At 54.7% G+C, this 17455-nt stretch overlaps 2 protein-coding genes across 4 annotated transcripts; one reads left to right on the forward strand and one right to left on the reverse strand.

Moving 5' to 3' along the window:
• Positions 1–40: 40 nt before the first annotated feature.
• USHBP1 (USH1 protein network component harmonin binding protein 1) lies at positions 41–8277 on the reverse strand. 3 transcript variants are annotated; one of them, XM_027584989.1, is made up of 12 exons: positions 7739–8277; positions 7500–7648; positions 6846–7284; positions 4523–4648; positions 4215–4351; positions 3903–4043; positions 3452–3625; positions 2503–2752; positions 1718–1942; positions 883–989; positions 554–676; positions 41–310 (listed from the first exon to the last, which is right to left on the reverse strand). In XM_027584989.1, the coding sequence occupies exons 1-12, from the start codon at positions 7790–7792 to the stop codon at positions 121–123; spliced, it is 2115 nt and encodes a 704-aa protein (XP_027440790.1). In that variant the 5' UTR covers positions 7793–8277; the 3' UTR covers positions 41–120. The 3 variants fall into 3 exon arrangements, with proteins under 3 accessions (XP_027440790.1, XP_027440789.1, XP_027440791.1); XM_027584988.1 differs by having other exon boundaries at positions 4215–4354; XM_027584990.1 differs by lacking the exon at positions 7500–7648 and having other exon boundaries at positions 4215–4354.
• Positions 8278–9988: 1711 nt separating this feature from the next.
• Positions 9989–17335, forward strand: BABAM1 (BRISC and BRCA1 A complex member 1). Its single transcript, XM_027584600.1, has 10 exons — positions 9989–10094; positions 10947–10998; positions 11370–11726; positions 12730–12788; positions 13484–13604; positions 13687–13765; positions 14385–14409; positions 15850–15979; positions 16178–16264; positions 16910–17335. Exons 3-10 carry the CDS (start codon positions 11421–11423, stop codon positions 17111–17113), a joined length of 1011 nt encoding a protein of 336 aa, XP_027440401.1. The 5' UTR covers positions 9989–10094; positions 10947–10998; positions 11370–11420; the 3' UTR covers positions 17114–17335.
• The last annotated feature ends 120 nt before the right edge of the window (positions 17336–17455 follow it).

The raw sequence follows: 17455 nt of genomic DNA on the forward strand, positions 1-17455 counted from the left end.
CCATCCCACCCAACAGATTCCAACATTCAAGGTCACACATGACATAACATCACTCCAGGACAGTTTATGATGGGGCCCGCCATAACTGTCTGGCATGTCCAGACACGGCCAGACTGGGACCTACAGAAAGGTCTCCCCGAGCCGAGGAGGCCGGCAGGGTGGTCTGGGCCTCCCCAGTGCCCTTGCGGTGGCTTCTAACACCTCCAGCTCCTCTGCCTGGCGAGCCTCCATTATTGCCACCTCCTGCTCCAGCTTCCTCTGCTGCTCTTCCTGCTTCCGGTGGGCGCCTCGGAAGGCCAGGACCAGGGCACTGGAGGGCGTGGGAGGGGGGCTGAGCCAGGAAACAGCCCCCCTCCCACCCAAGTCAGGAGTTATGTATTCCCAGCCCCAGACAGAGTTCTCTGAGATTGAATCTTCCTAGGGTTCCACTCAGAAAAGGGAGGTATGGGATGGATTGAACTCGCCACCGACCTCATGGGGGAAACCTGAGGCCTAGAGAGAGCCAGGGACACTTCTGAGGTCCCTCGGGGAGACCCAGGGAAGGGGGACCCACCTGTGAGCCTTGCATAAATCGCTGTTCAGCTCAGCACTCTGAGCACGTCTGGCTCGCCCCTTCTGAGCCACCTGTTCCAGTTCCTCCCGCAGAGACTGCAGCTGCTCCCGCAAGCCCAGGGCCCTGGTGCAGGGGTGGGGAGACAGGAGCTCATGGCCATAGCCAATCCTTCCTTCCCTCCTCCCACCCCACCTGTCCATGGTATTTCCATATGAGCACACCTGTACACGGATGCACACCCAGCCCTCTGCTGCACTCAGTGCCCCCATGGATTCTTGCATATACCCGCCCAGCCCATCCACCCCCCAGCCCGGGACCAAGACACACACCGGTTAAGTGACGCTGCCAGTTCCTGGGCCAGAGTCTCCGGTCCCTGTGCTTGGCCCACCTGGCCTCCATCAATGCCCCTGCTTCCACCAAGGATAGCAGGAGGGCCCTGTGGGAGGCAGAAGGGAGGGAAGTGACTTTGGCCTAGGTGGAGGGCGTACTCAGCCCAAGCTGGACGTTGAAGTCACCCAGACTGTGGGCAGCCACAGCCCCAATCTGGTGAGATACCCCGATGAGGGTAAAATTCCTCCTTAACAAGAGAAATAAATAACTGGGGAATCTCATCTGGAGGCAGGTGAGGTCTGAGCTCAGACTTGCAAGAGGTCATGGGCTTAATCAGACAAAGAGGTAAGGGACTAGTGTTCTTGGCAGGGGCCCGGCATCTACAAAGGCTTGGAGATGGGAGAGATGATTCAAAGGAGGGTTCCAGAAGCTGCCAAAGGCTTTAAGCAGAGGACAGACATGATTAGATGGTAAGGGGCAAAAGGGAAGGCATCACGGGGCAAGCTCGAGCCAAAATTTAGGATGAGATGAAGCATGGGCGGGGGCTATTGGAGTGGGGATACTGGAGTAGGAATAAGCCTGGGGGCGGGAAAGAGGAGGCACAGGTTTGAGCGGAAGATGCCAAACGCCTTGGGGCTTAGTGGGCTCAATACCCTCAAAGAAAAAAAAGCCCAAAGTACAAGTATGAAATTTGACATGCAGTCCTTTGACGTTCAGCTCATCTCTTTCTGCGGAAATGCCAACTGAGGCTCACAGGGGGGCTGTGGTTGACCAGGGCCCCATAGCAACTATAGTATACTGCTATCCCCACAAGGTCCAGGAAGGGCCACTCACCTGCGACAACTCCTCTTCGTCTCCACTGCTCTCACCTCCACTGCTGTCTCCACCGCTACTACGGCTGGCCCCACCAGTCCCGAGCTGTGCCCGTTCCCACCGCAGCTGCTCGAGCAGGAGCATGTGGGCTGGGCCCTGGGCTCGGAGGGCAGCCTCCCGCAGCTCCAGACTCCGCTTCTCCCGCCGCACCAACTGCAGCCGCAGCATCAGGTCTGCCAGAGTCTCCTGAGAGACGAAGGAGTGGGCAGAGAGTTGGGACCTCTAGGATCTGGGGAAACTGAGGCCCCAGGAGCCCCCCCCCCCGAGCTCAGTGAGGACCGGTCAGACAAGAACTCAAACCCTCACCATGATTTTGTATGTTGGGAAATAATCATCTCCTAAAAATGACCGCTGTAGAAATGGCAGTTCAGAGGGTACAAATATCTCAGACAAGCTCGAGTAGCATCTCAGTGGAAGTGTCTAGAGTTTCTCCAACTCTAGAACCTCAGGTCTTTCATGCCAGAGGATAAACCTCAGATTATGTCCCCTGCCTCCATCTCCTTTCCTTAGGAAGGAAATTTTGGAAAGCCAGATTCAGAATCTTATGGGAAACTGAATTTCAGAAGACAAACTCCTATTCATCCTTCAAAATCCCAGTTCCAATGCTCCTCCCTCTGGGAAGCCTGCCCCCAGCCACGTAGAACTCTTCTTTGTTACTTGGTCCCCCAGTCGCATCCCTCTCAACCTCGGCAAAGGGTTTCATCCCACCAGAAAAGACCAACACAGTGACCACTGCCCATATGTACCCGTGTGGCTGCCAAGTCCTGCTGGATCTGCATCTTCTCCAACCGGGGTAGGGCCGGGCCAGGCTGGGTCCCCAGAATGGCCTGCACCATGGCTTCTGCGTGAGGCACAGTGGGCACGGGTGCCAAAGTTGGGCCAGGTTCTGTGGGGATCTTCACCAGAGCACGGCGAGCCCGGAGACGCTGGATATAGCCCCAGAGCTGGGTAGCCACCTCCTGTGGTGTGGGCCGATCCACACTACTGCCCTCGGGGCTATAGGAAACAGAAGAAGGGTCTAATGTCAATACTGGTGGCCAGAGTTGTGCTAGCTTCATGCCAACTCTGGTGGGGCTCTAGCATCTTCCATCTTACTGACCATGATGGTTTCCATGCCATCTGTAGTGAGTGCTGTCATACCAACATGGTGGACACCAGAACATAAACCCCAATGGGCATCACCATTCATCAAGACAACATAGCGAACACCATCGTGTCAATGATTACTGTTGCTCACGCCATCACAGTGGAAGCCATCACAACAACTCAGTAGGTGCCATCACTTACATCAACACGGTGGATGCCATCACACCAACACAATGGGCACCACTGCTCAGCTTGCCAACCCTGTTTGGCAACATCACGCTAACCCCATGTGTACAAACATCAGGCCTACACCATTAAACACCATCATGCCAGTTCTAATCAGTGGGCACCATCATCCACCTTCATGCCAACCAACCCTGGCGGGTCCTATACCAATCCCAGTGGCTGTCAACCACTATGCCAACTTTGTTGAACTGCAACCAGACAACTCTAGTCAGGCCTCCTGCCCACGACCCACGGAGCATCCTGCACCAACCTTGCTGGGCACAGCCATGCCAAACCCCAACACGGAGCCAGCTGTGGGAGCCCCATTCTCTAATAAGGACCCCACTCACTGGCCCTCCCAGCTCTCAAGGTTCCCAGGGGTACCTTAGCTGTGGATCCCGTGGTGTCTCTCCATCCATGGCAGCATCCTCTTGTGCCAGCAGCCTCTGGGCTTCCTTCTCTGCCACATCCAGGTCCCCCTTAGGGGCCTCCTCTCTTGCTCCTGAGTCTGCCTCCCGGAGAGTGAGCAGGACTCCGTACACCTCCTCACAGTGCTCACTGTGAGACACTGATTTTGAGTGCTCCAGGACACCCGGCTCCATCTTGTCGTGTGGGTGACATACCCACTTGTCCTTGGATCCTTCACTCCATCCCCCACTGCCACCCCTGGGAGCATGTAGACTCCTTCAGCACCCCTTGGGCTAAAATTGCCTTAAAATAATTTCTCCGGTGGGAAAGTGCCTTCCTACGAGGGCCCCGGCTCTCCCTGCAGATCATGCTCGGAGCGTACCCATTCCCTTCCACGCTAGTGCTATCGTGGGTGGGATGCACTGACCTGTACTGCAAGGCCAGACGCAGCGCTGTGGCTTCAGCCTCCCGCCGGCCCAGCTGCATGCTCAGGCCTTCACACCGGCCCTTGTACGCCTGCAGCGCAGTTGACAGCAGACGGTTGAAACATTTGAGCTTCTCAATGCTCCTGCCTCCGCAATTAGGGGAGAGGGAAAATGAGAGCCCCCCACCCAGGGCAGTCAGGACCCAACTGATCTGCACCCTCCTCCCCACTCCACTCCAGCTCCAGATTCTTGGGCTGACAGCCCAGCTGGGGAGGCTCTGGTGCCCTTATGAGCTCAGCATTTGTGGCCCTTACCCCTGGAGCTGCTCCATCTGGGCTTCCATGATGTGTATCTCGGGGGCGAGGGGTTGAGTGGGGAGGGGTCCAAGCATCTGAGCACTGGAATCACTCTGGAGGCGCCGGAGCAGGGGGTGAGCCAGAGAGAAGGGGTCCTGCTAGAAAGAGGTGACTTGATTCACCCAGATTGTCATTGAGGGCCCAGTATCATGGGGTTAAGCCTTTTCCAACCCCACAACCTACTGGATCGCAGGTCCAGGATTTGAGTCTCGCTGCCCAGAATCCTAAAGATCTCAAGGTCATGGCTTTAAGCTTCCCATGCTCACCTGAGTCCCCCAGGGCTCCTCATCTACCCCAGAACTGCTGGAGCCACTGCCTGAGCCCTCTGCTTGGCCCCGGGCGGGAGGTGGAAAAGGTTCCGGCTTCAGCAGGGAATCCTGCAGCTCCTGGACCTGGGGTGGGGGTGGGGAAGGAAGGCGGAGTAGGTCAGGCCTGGGAGCGCCAACCACCCACCAAACCCTCCTGCAGACCTGCTCCTGGGACAGTGGCAAGGCCTCGGCTGGGAAGCAGGAACCTAGCTATGCCCCACCAAACCCCCCACTAAACCCCCCACTATTGAGCCTGGGGCAATTCACTTAGCCACTCAAGAATCTTCTTTCTTTAAACATATAAATGGCCAGTCAGTACACGAAAAGGTGCTCAACATTACTAATCATCAGGGAAATGCAAGTCAAAACCACAATGAGATACCACCTTATACCTACTAGAATAGCTACTATCAAAAAGATCAGAAAGACATTGGGGCGCCTGGGTGGCTCAGTCGGTTAAGCATCTGACTCTTGGTTTCGGCTAGGGTCATGATCTCATAGGTCGCAGTAGCTCAGCAGGGAGTCTGCTTGAAGATGCTCTCCTTCTGCCCCTCCCCCCACTCACATGGGCACGCATGCACACTCACTTTCTCTCTGTCTCAAATAAATAAGTAAATCTTTTTTAAAAAAAGACATGAGATAAAAAGTGTTGGGGAGGATGTGGAGAAGAGGGAACACTCGTGCACCATTGGCGGGATTGTAAATTGGTGTAGCCATTTATACAAAACCACATAGTGTTCCCTCAAAAAATTAAGAATAGAACTATCACAGGATTCAGCTATTCCACTTCTGGGTATTTATGCGAAGGAAATGAAAAAACTAACTCGAAACTAACTCGAACCCCTATATTCATCGTGGCATTACTTGAAATAGCCAAGACACAGAAGCAACCTAAGTGATCACCAGTGGATGAATGGCTAAAGAAGATCTGGTGTATAAACAAAGGAATATTATTTGGCCTTAAAAAAAGAAGGAGGGGTGCCTGGCTGGCTCAGTCAGTGGAGCCTGCGACACTTAATCTCAGGGTTGTGAGCTCAAGTCCCACATTCCGTGTAGATACTACTTAAAAATAAAATCTTAAAAAAAAAAAAAGAAGGAAATCCTGCCATTTGCCACAACATGGATGGACCTTGAGGGCATTATACTAAGCGAAATAAGTCAGAGAAAGACAAATACATTGTGATCTCACTTATATTTGGAATCTAAAACAAAATAAAACAAAAAATCGAACTCACAAATACAGAGAACAGGATGGTGGTTGCCAAGGGTGGTGGGGGTGGGGAGAGGAGTATGGAGGGGGGATTTCCTTTCCCAGCCAGGAAGTGGGCCCCACCCCTCAGGCTGGGCTCTGGCAGCCCCATATCTTTCCCCCTTGTCCTGCCCAAGAGGAAGACATGTTCCCCACCATCTCCTTCGGCCCCCTTTCTTTAGAAGAGGTCCAAATGTGTTTCTCCTATTCTGACACCTTCCCTGAGCTCTGGACTCAGACACAGAACTGTCTCTCTGATGGTCCCACATGGGTGGCCCATGGGTATCGTGAGCTCATGACCGCCCAAAGAGCTTCTGGTCTCTCTCCCACCAAACCTGCTCCTCCTGCGGCCTCCGCATTTCTCCCTTCCAGTCCCGCCGGCCCCCAAACCTGGACTTGTCCTCAACCCTTCTCTGGCTTTCACCCCCAAACCTGCCAGCTTCACCTTCGACACCTCCCCGAATCGGCCCACTTCGTACCACCTCCACAATTGCCACCATCTGGTGTCTGGACCAGTGCCTCCTGGTCTGCAGGATTCCGCACCCCCGCGTGCTGTTCCTCCAACGGCCGCGAGAGGGCGCCTGTGACCGCTGCATCAGGTCCCGCCCCTTTCTGCTCCGGGAAACCCTCCAGGATCCCACCAGGCTCAGGGCAAAAGCCCAACTCCCAGCAGCCCACGAGACCCTATAAATCTGCCCGCATCACCTAACCTGCCCTCCTTCACCCCCACACTGGCCCCCTCACTGGTCCCTGAATCACACTCCCACCTCAGAGAGGGAGTTCCTTCTCTGCCTGGCACGCTCTTCCCCCAGATCCTTGCATGGCTCCTCCCTTACCTCCTCATTCAAGTGTCACCTCCTCAGGGGAAATCTCTGACCACCTTAACTCAGAAGGCAACGGACCTTTGTCTGTTCAGGGCTCGGCAGTCAATGCTCCGTAAAAGTTTTTCTAACGAACAAATGCTTGAACGTTGCCTATGCCAGGCCCACCTCCCCCTTAGAAAGTCCTCCGAGATGGAGCTGCCCCACTCACCTCTCTCTGCAGCATCTCCTTCTCAGCCTGGATGGCCTGCAGCGAGGCCTGCATGCGAATCAGCTCCTCCTCGCGGCTGCCCAAGGCCAATCGCAGCCAGTCATTCCTCTCTGCCAGGCGGGCTGCCTCCCTCTGGCAACCCCCTGCCCCCTCCTGCTCCAAGCAGGGCCTGGGTCCTACCTCACTTCTGTCCTCGGCCTCCGACGGCCCAGGACAGCTTGGGGGCCGGTGGCGCCAGGTAGCGGCAGCTGCCTCCAGTGAGCTCAGAGCGCGCTGGAGAATCTGAAACATGTCAGAGGCTTCAGGCTTGGGGAGGACAGTCTCCCCACCCGGCGGGGCCACATCTGTGGCCTGCTGGCCTTCCTCTGCGGGCTTGCGGCGTCCCTCAGGAGATGGGGCCAGTCCTCTGCTAGAGTCCCCTTCAGCCTCTTTGTTGGTCCTGTGGTGAGGTGAGAGATGGAAGGTTCTGGAAATGGGGTCATCTGGGGTGTCCGGCTCACAGGGGCTGCATTATCTGGGGCCTTGAAAGTTGGGCTGAGGAGGGCAATGGGAAGCTATCGCATGTGTGTGAGCAAGGGAGGAACACAGGGAGATCTGTGGGTAGGAAAGATACACCAGGGCTGGAGTGGGGAGCACAGACCAAGTGGGCCTTACCTGTTCCCCAGGCCCTGCCCACTGGCTTCTGCCTCTGGCCCCAGCAGCTTTGGCTTGCAGCTCTCCTGAGATGGCACAGGGCCCAGCTCAGAACTCCCGCTGGCTGCCTCAGCCTCCTCTGAACTCTCTGCCACAGGATCCAGCTCCCCCTGAAGATGACCCACAGGGCCAAGCTCTGAGCCGGGCAGGGCTTTGAGCGGCCCCAAACAGCTGGGTGTGGCAGGGAGGGGGGCACTTACAGGCGGAGCGTGCCTCCCTCGCCGGCTTCGGGGGCGTGTGGCCCGGGCACTCATTGCTGTCCAGAGGTCAGTCTTCTGAATCTTCCTCCTAAAACCGCAGGCTGATCTCAGCTCTTGTCTTTGTTGCCTTTGTTGTCCTGGGCAAATGACAGCCTTAATATCTTCTTCTGTGGACTGGGCATTGATCTTCTCCCTCTGGAAGGGATCTTGAGTTATCAGTGTTGATTTGGCGCATTTGAATGCCCCTTTTGACAGGCAGCTCACTATCTCTGAAAATTGTTCTGATCTCCCCTTCTCCTCTGCCTCCTTTATCTTTCACTACCTCTGTGCTCCCCTCTGTCCCCAATCTGGGCCTGGCTTGAGGACTTCAAGAGTCACCTCTCCTCCCCAGGGTCCTCTTGAGTCAGAGGCCCCAGTCTTGGGCTTGGGTCCCCCCAGCCTGCTCTACTTCTACTCCTCTGTGCCTCTAGGAGTACCTTGGTCAGCAGCCCAAATCTCTGGACACTCTTGGGGTAGCTCTGGCCACTGCCTGCTTGGGCCTGGGCTAGCCAAGGCTGGCTTGGGAGGGGCCAGGAAACAGGAAGCCCCCCTCCCCTGGTCATGTGACTTGTTATTGTGCTGTTTCCTCAAGGACACCAGCTTCCTCCAGGACATCAGCTTCCTCAGTCCCAGTGGGGGTCACGTGTCCGGCTCCTGAGATGTCAGTCCCTCCTCACCTCAGCCTCTGATCTCATGTCTCTTCCATCTCTGAGCCCCAGTTTCCTTATCTGTAAAATGGGGGGGAGGGGTAATTATAGCATTTTTCTACAGTGTCATGGGAATTTTAACAAGCAATTTGTTAAAATCCATCCAAGAACTGAATTATAACACGCCCCTCTTGCTCCCTACCTCTCTGACCCTCCCATCTCTGCTTCCTCTACCAGCTGCTGTTTCTCCTGTGTCAATGCTGGATTTCTCAGAGCCCAGATTGTCTCTACATCCTGCCCATTTTCTCTGCATCCATCTCTAAAGGGCCTCCTCAACTCTATCCATAATAACAGCCCAAGCCTCTCCCCTCCCACCTGGATGCCAGCCCAGCTGTTTCCCTGGACTCTCCAGCCACCCCTTCACTCCCTTCCCCAGCCAGGCCCCAGAGAGAGAGAGAGACCGCATTGGTCACCTCTTCTGCTCATGTACCCTCCATGACTCCCCATTGCCCTTGGGAAACATTTCAAGCTCTTCTACCCAGCATTCGAGGACCTTAAAAATTACGCCTGCTGCCTGGGCCCATGTACACTCCTTGCTTTAGCCACGATGACCCCCTCCGTGAACAGTTGAAGGTTCACAATTCTCACACCCAGGGCCTTCGGTTATGCTGTAACCTTGGCCTGGAACACCCTTTCCTTGTTTCTTCACTTGGTTTAAACTGTGCAGAGCCTGGAGTAGCCTGAATCTTCCACATTCCATTGACAGACAATAGGAGGCTGAAATCTTCCTGCTTCTGTGTCCCCAAAGGCGGTAAGGAAAGAAGTTGCAATTCTCTGACCTGGCGGCACCCAGGCACATTGAAATCTGCACTCTTAGCCTCTGCTCCAGCCATATTAACCTGTTAAAGGCTCCACCACTCCAAGGTGCTTGCAAGCCTCCAGACCTTTACCAAGGCGGTTCCTTCTTTCTGGAATGCCTTTCATTCTCTTGTTTTTCTGGCAAGTTCTCCATCCTTGAAGACTCAGCTTGCATAGCTCCTCCTGGCTGTCAATGACCAGAGCCTGGCTCATGAGAGCTTGTTTAATTGAACCTCTTACACATAAAGAAACTGAGGCTCAGAGTGGGTTTTAAATGGTTAGGGGGTAAGAGGAGAAGTGCGCATGAAAAAGAAAACGTGGTCTGAAATAGTTTTGGCTTAGTCTTTTTGGTTTTTGCAAATATGTGTAAAATAAGAAGCAGAATTAAGTAACTGGGCAGGGCCTGGGGTGTGGGCCACGCCCACCTCAGTCCGCAAAAACCCGCCCCTCGCTGAGGGCCATGTCAGCTCCACCAATCTATTCCATAGAAAGGTCCACTCCACTAGGCCTCGTCCCAGCCTATCAGGGTTGAAGTACTGACCAGTGTAGCCTGATTCGGCCAGAAACATCAAAGCTCCGGCTCCTCTTGCTTTAACCAATCACATTCCAAACCCCACTCCCTAGCACAGTCCCAGCCTATCAGCTTTTCAAGGCTCTCCAGCCGTCCCCTGTTCAGCAGTCGGCTTGTCTTACGGCTTGCTGAACTACATTTCCCAGGAGGCGTTGCGGCCGCGCCGCACTACTTCCGGGCTGCGAAAGATGGCGGCTTCCTAGTCAGTTCTCGGCTGAGTTGGAGGGAGGCTCAGGCTACGGTGAGAAGAGGTTGGGTGGTTGCGGTCCCGTCCCTTAGCCTTCCCTGAGGCTTCCGCTTTCCACTCTGGTTTCTCCTGCAGTCTAGCCTTCATCCCTCTTGCTGAAGCTAAAGCATTGTTTTCCTTAGAGATTTAGGGGGTTACAAGCCGCTCAGAGACCATCCCCCGCAGCCCACACCCCAGCCCAGATAGGCAAACTGTTGGCGTCCTTTCTTCAAAGAGACCTTTAACACCTAGATTCGTGCCCCTCCTTTGCGCAGACACCTTCTAGGCAGCCCGGTGCCCGCTGGGGAGAATCCCAGAGCTAATTAGTCTTACTTTTTTTCTTATTTTTAAGCAATCCCTACACCCAAGGTGGGGTTCGAACTCACAACCCCAAGATCAAGAGTTGCATGCTCTACGACTGAGCGAGCCAGGCACCCCAGCTAATTATTCTGTTAGCCTTAAAACTAAAATCGTCAGTTATTTTTACCAGTAAAAAAGAGGTTTGTTTGGGAATAGCAGAGAATTACAATTCAGGACACACAAGCTATATAGCAAAACCATAGGCAAGTCCAGAACAAAGGAGAGGAGTGCTCTTTTATAGAGGAAGGGGTGTTGGGACGGGCTGTTATAAACCTCAAGTCTATAGGAGTAAATTGGGAATTGAAGCTTAATGGCTTTTCACTGGCAGAGTTGTGACAGTCTGTCATTGGCCAGGCTATTGCCAGGCAAGGAGAAAATCTTTCATTTTCTTGCTGGCTTAGTATAGCCTTCTTTCTGTTGGGAATTTGGGGTCTGCCGTTGTGATAGGGGGTTAAGCTCCCCTTTTGGCCTCCCGATTCCATTTTAAATGAGGTTTCCTTTTTTCAGTTTCAGGCATAGCTGGATCCAGGTGCACAGAGGTCTAGCTGCTGTTTTCTGGGTGAGCATCACTTCAAGCAGGTTCTCTTTCCCCTCTTGGAGGCAAAAGAGGCTCCTGACAGCTCTCGACTTCTATCCTCCCAGTCCTGCAACTCTAACGAGTCCCTCTTCCCTAATGGCACTCTTGGAAGCCCCAGAGCTGCCCCTCACTGACCTGTATTGGGTCATGCCCCATATCTGAGCCATTCCTGGTGGCCAGATTTGTTCATTGGCCCAGGAAAGGGGCAGGGTTAGCACTACAGAAAAAATGGGATGCCGGGCACCCGTTCTGCAGATAAGGAAACTGAGGTCTGGAAAGAAGTGATTTTTACAGTCATTAAGCAATTCATGCTCTGTCCTGTCCAGTAACCAAATATTTTTAAAACCTTTAAGGGGAGGATCCTGGCTTCCCCCAGCCCTGCTCCATCCAGCCACTTAGGGGCCATGGAGGTGGCAGAGCCCAGCAGCCCCACTGAGGAGGAGGAGGAGGAGGAGGAGGAAGAGGAAGAGGAAGAAGAGCAGTCAGCTGAGCCCAGGCCCCGAACACGCTCCAATCCTGAGGGGGCTGAGGACCGGGCACTGGGGGCCCAGGCCAGTGTGGGCAGCCGCAGCGAGGGTGAGGGTGAGGCGGCCAGTGCTGACGATGGGACCCCCAATCCTCCAGGAGCTGGCCCCAAGCCCTGGCAGGTGCCCCCAACAGCTCCTGAAGTCCAGGTGCGGACACCGAGGGTCAACTGTCCAGAGAAGGTGGTAAGTGAGGGGCTTGGCCTGTGGCCGTGAAGTGCGAGGGAACCTTAGGTTTAATGTTCTTGCTTTTTGGGATTCACTCTGCAGTTACTTCGTAGGAGTTTTCTAGGGCTACCGCAACAAATTACCACAAAGCAGGTGGCTGAGAACAGCAGAAATTCATTCTCACACTCTTCTGGAGGCCGGAAGTCTGAAATCAAGGAATGGGCAGGGCTGTGCTCCCGCTGGAGGCTGTAGGGAAAGATCCTTTCTTGCCTTTTCCAGCCCTTGGGCGCTCCATGTGTTCCTTGGCTTGTGGCCGCATCACCCCGGTCTTTGACTCTGTCTTCACGTGGCCTTCCCATCTGTGTCTCTGAATCCTCTTTCTCTTATAAGGACGCTTGTCGTTGAATTAGGATCTTTTTTTTTTAAAGGTTTATTTATTTAAGAGAGAAAGAGAGTGGAGGGTGGGGTTGGGGAGAGGTAGAGGGAAAGGGAGAGAGTATCAAGCAGACTCCCTGCTGAGTGGGGAGCCCGAGGGAGGGCTGGATCTCATACCCTGAGATCATGACCTGAGCTAAAATCAAGAGTCGGATGCTCCTGTCAACTGAGCCACCCAGGTGTCCCTGATCAGGATCTTTATCTTATCTCAAGATCTTTCTCTTAATTCTATCAGCAAATACCCTGATTCCAAAAAGAGTCACATTCTGAGGTTCCCAGTGGGCATATCTGTGGGGACCGGGGCACAATTCAACCCACTCTACCTTTGTTTTCCTGTTTCCATGTCAGACTTTCTCTGGCTCCTTTATTCACTTATAAACCTGGACTCGTGATCTAGTGCTCTTTTCCCTGAACCGCTGTCTTCCAAAGTAGGTTGCTTGGCTGGGAATTGGGGGTCCTGATACCACCCTTTCAGACAGAGCTGCTTGGAGAGGACCACCAGAGTGCAGTGGGGGCCGGTGTTAGTGTCCACTTGGCTAGGCGCTGCCAGGCACAGGGCCCTCACCGCCCTCGAACCTTCTTGCAGATCATCTGCCTGGACCTGTCAGAGGAAATGTCCCTGTCAAAGCTGGAGTCATTCAATGGGTGAGAGGAACATTTGGGGGCTTGAATATGCAGCCACGGCTTGGGGCGGGCTGGGGGGTGGGGAGGCAGCTCAAAAAATTCAGGGCTCTTTCTCTCTGAGACTCAGAGCAGCTTGGCCTGGCCTGGGGCCTGGCGCTGCCAGAGTAGCAATGGTGACCGACCCTAAAAAAGCTGTGACCCACCAGGGCTCCATTCTAAGCCCGTGAGAGCTGTCACGTGCCACCCACGGCACAGCAATGACTCAGAAACTCTGCGAGGTGAAGTGACTTGCCCAAGGCCTCACAGCAAATAGGCAGAGTCAGGACTCAGACCCAGGCCTAGCTGTCCCTGAAGCCCCTGCCCTGAGCACCTGGGTCTCTGTGGGGTTGTGACCGGGCCTGGATAGGGTCCAAGGGGCTCTGGGGAATGCTAAGGACAAGCCCGCTGCCACCCCTAGCCATCTGTGGCTGAGTGAAGGCCTGGGGGAGACCTCATGGGAATCAGTTGTGAGACCCAGGCTGGCCAGAGGAACCCCATTCGGAGAGAGCAAAAGCTACAGAGGGGTGGCTGGGCTCTGCCAGGCATGACCTACCTGGGCCTCCAGTGCCTAATCCTGAGGCTGGTAGAGGGCTCCCCAGGACTGGCAGGTGAGGAGACACCCTCCAGGCCGGGAGGCCCCACCTTAACCGCCCCCCCCACCCTCTGTCCCTCCCCAGCTCCAAAACCAACGCCCTCAACGTCTCCCAGAAGATGATTGAGATGTTTGTGCGGACAAAACACAAGATCGACAAGAGCCATGAGTTCGCGCTGGTGGTGGTGAACGATGACATCGCCTGGGTGAGGCTGGGGCAGGGCCCGGCTGCCGAGGGGTTCCTTCAGGGCGGGGAGGCATCTTGCTGAGGCCTGTGCTTCCCCGCAGCTGTCCGGCCTGACCTCCGATCCCCGTGAACTCTGCAGCTGCCTCTACGACCTGGAGACGGCTTCCTGCTCCACCTTCAGTATCCTTACAGGCAGGGCTGCCCTCTGGAGGGGGCTGGACATGGTACAGAAACAGAACCCGCTGATTTGGACTCGAGATGTCAAAACCACACCCATGGGGAGCATTCTGTGCAGGGCCAAGTATGCAGTTGGTGCTCAATAAATGGCGATATGGGACTGAGGAGTCACAGTCACTAATACAGCCCTTGCAGCCTGGGCACAGCGCATTTCATGCTAACTTGAACACAAAAGGCTCATGTGCAGCCCAAAACTTAGACAGAAAATGATCCTCGTGAGTTACAAAACAATGCTGAGTGTTGGGGGGTAGGGGACGGGGACACCCATGGCTCTTGCCTTTTGAGGACAGCTGCTCTGGCCATGAGGGAAAGGGGAGTTTTGAGCCACCAGGGATTTTCAGGGCATCCAGTGCCGTCCCCTGTTTTGTGATCTGTGCTGAGGGAAAACAGGCTCAGACAGGGCAAGCGACTGGGTCAGGGTCGCACAGCACGTCTCCTGCGCAGTGGTACCTGGCACCGGGTGTGAAGGTGCCTGGGCTCTCCTGGCATCAGAATGAGGGAAGCCACCCGCCGCTTCCTGCCCGTGCTCTGCCACCAGCGTTCTCCTTAGCATCTCTGCCAGATCTAGAAGGTCTCTTCAGCCTCATGTAAGTAACCGCCTTCCCCGCGTCTCGCCTTCCATGTCAGTCCTGTGACCGCCCTGAGGTCCCCCACTCCATTGTTTTAACCCATGGGGCAGCACGCTTTTTCTGTAAAGGGCCGGGCAGTAAATATGTTCAGCTTTGCAGGCCATATGTTCTCTGTCTTGATGACCGGATCCTGCCCGAGTAATCTGAAGGCAGTCACAAACCGTACCTGTGCACAGGCCTGGGTCCCAATAAAACGTTCTTGATGAACACGGAAATTTGAATTTCATATCCTTTTCTTTTTCTTTTTTTTTTTTTAAAGATTTTATTTATTTATTTGACAGAGAGAGACACAGTGAGAGAGGGAACACAAGCAGAGGGGGTGGGAGAGGGAGAAGCAGGCTTCCCCGCGGAGTAGGGAGCCCGATGTAGGGCTCGATCCCAGGACCCCGGGATCATGACCCGAGCCGAAGGCAGACGCTTAACGCCTGAGCCACCCAGGCGCCCCTCATATCCTTTCCATGTGTCACAAAATGTTCTTTTGATTTTCTTCCTCCCGACCATTTTGAAAATGTAAAAACCATTCTTAGCTTATGGGCCCTAGTAGTCCAACCCCTGTTTTTACCTGCCTCCTAATGGTGGACACAGATCCTGTTTTGCATTTTCCATTGTGATTAACCTGGTACAGGGGTCCTGGCAAATTTTGCAGGTGAACCCATCCTATATAAATTCCCAGCGGAAGACATGCTGGGCCAAAGGGGTGTGTATTTTTAATCTGCTAGAGTTTGCCAGAGCACTTTCCTAGGAAACCAACCCTGTGTACCTCCCAACACCAGAGTTGTTCATGCCGCTGAAGGTTCTGCCTGTCTGATAGAGGCCAGCAGCCACCTGTTACTTTCACTGTGCTTTTCTTTGAGCCTTTTTTCATTCATTTGTAAGCCATTCAGTCTTCCTACAGTGATTTGTCCGTTTGTCCCCTTTGCCTATGTTTATAGGGAGATGTCGGCTTTTTTCTTATTGATGATCAGATTTGCTTTTCACGTATTAAAGACATTAGCCCTCTGTCTGCCCAGTGCTCTCTGCCAATGTGAGATCCAGCCGTGGCCAGTTGGGCACGTGGGTGCTAACTTAGCTGATAAGATCAGGTCCCTGCCTTCGACTCTTCTGGCCTGGTGGGACAGGTCCAACTCAGGCCAACGATGGGGGATGTTCAGGATGGTGAGGGTGGTCAGAGCGGGCTCCAGCTTTGGGGTCAGCGGAGTCTCCCCGACCCAGCAGGAGAGGTCAGGCGGGAGGGTGAGGCTGGGGCGGTGCTCTGGGCAGAGGGAACAGCATATGGGGAGGCTCAGAGGCAGCAGTCGTGGGCTTTGCGTGCTTAGTGAAGTCCCGGGCTCTCCGAGGGTAACGAGGGGCGGATCCCCAGAGTGTGCTCTGACCTGTCCCCCGCCGTCCACTACGCAGCCAGCAGAAGACTGAGCTGCCAGTCACCGAGAATGTGCAGACAATTCCGCCCCCATACGTGGTCCGCACCATCCTTCTCTATAGCCGTCCGCCCTGCCAGCCCCAGTTCTCCCTGACGGAGCCCATGAAGGTGAGTGAGGCTGGGGAAAGGGAGGGGTGTCTGCAGCCAGCGGAACGGTGGTTAGACACCAGGAGGGACTTCCTGATCACAAGAGCTGAGGTGCCTATGGGCAGGTTCCCAGAGCCCAAGGCAAAAGCTGGGGAATTATGGTCATGGGGGCATCATGGGGTGACTCAAGCCCCGAAGGCTGGTGTTCTTCCCCTGCAGAAAATGTTCCAGTGCCCATACTTCTTCTTTGATGTTGTTTACATCCACAATGGCGCTGACGAGAAGGAAGAGGAAATGAGCTGGAAGGTGAGAGGCTGCTGTGTGTGTGAGTGGCAGATGGGTGTAGGTGGGGTGTCTCGGAACCCACCTCCGTTTTGCAGCCCTGGAGCCCTCGCCCTGCTGGATCATGGTCCTGAGGCCATTCAGCAACGATTTCTGCGTGTCTCCTCTGAGCTAGCGAGGGCGTCTTTCTGCCTTTGCTCTCATGGTGCCCTCTGCTTGGCACGCCCTTCCCTCCTGCCTCCCCAGGCTCTACTGGTCGTTCGTATCCCAGCCCAGACTGAGCTATAGAAACTTGATTAGGCCACTTACCTCTGAGTCTCAGTTTACCTGACTGTGAACAGGGGGAGTTGAGACCAGCTCCTACTCGTACTTCAGCACCCAAACCTAAAGGCTCTGCTCCTCAGGGATGATTAGTGTGGGGGCTGGGGTAGTCTGCATCTAACTGTGTCTCTCCAAACTAGGGGCTCCAGGACTGAGATTTCTTGGGGTCCCTACCACTGGGTGGGTGGGGGGCAATATTTGCTGAACATGGGAATGTTTCCTTTCTGGCAAACCCCTCTTCATCCTTCAGAACCCATCCCTGATGCCCCCTCCTCTGGGAAGCCCTCCAGGGGCAGAGAGGGTCCATCGGGGAACCTCTACCTGAACGGCCCCTCCCTGGCCCCACAGGACATGTTTGCCTTCATGGGCAGCCTGGATACCAAGGGTACCAGCTACAAGTATGAGGTGGCGCTGGCTGGGCCAGCCCTTGAGCTGCACAACTGTATGGCCAAGCTGCTGGCTCACCCACTGCAGCGGCCCTGCCAGAGTCATGCTTCCTACAGCCTGCTGGAGGAGGACGACGAAGCCACTGAGGTCGAAGCCACCGTCTGAACCATCCCTGTGCATCTCCGCCTTCTCGTGCAGTGAAGCCCTTGGCTTAGAGAGGGTTCTTAAACTGGGCTCTGCGGCAGGGTTCCAGGAGGCTCCTGGGGACTCTGGGCACCCATTCCCTATGTTTTCCAGGCCGCCTCCCACTACTGGTTTGTCGACTCTTAAGTTTTGTTCTTCCCTGTGTGCTTTTTGTCATCAGAATAAAAATCTGAGAATCCCTAACCCAGGTCCACAACAGTTACCTTGTGTTAATTGGGATCTTTTTGGTTGCAAGTGACAGAAAACCTACCGGCTGAACAGAAAGGGGAATGATTTGGTTCTTGTGGATAAAAAGCAAAGTGC

Source organism: Zalophus californianus, chromosome 1 (assembly GCF_009762305.2).
Source record: "Zalophus californianus isolate mZalCal1 chromosome 1, mZalCal1.pri.v2, whole genome shotgun sequence".
NCBI lineage: Eukaryota > Metazoa > Chordata > Mammalia > Carnivora > Otariidae > Zalophus > Zalophus californianus.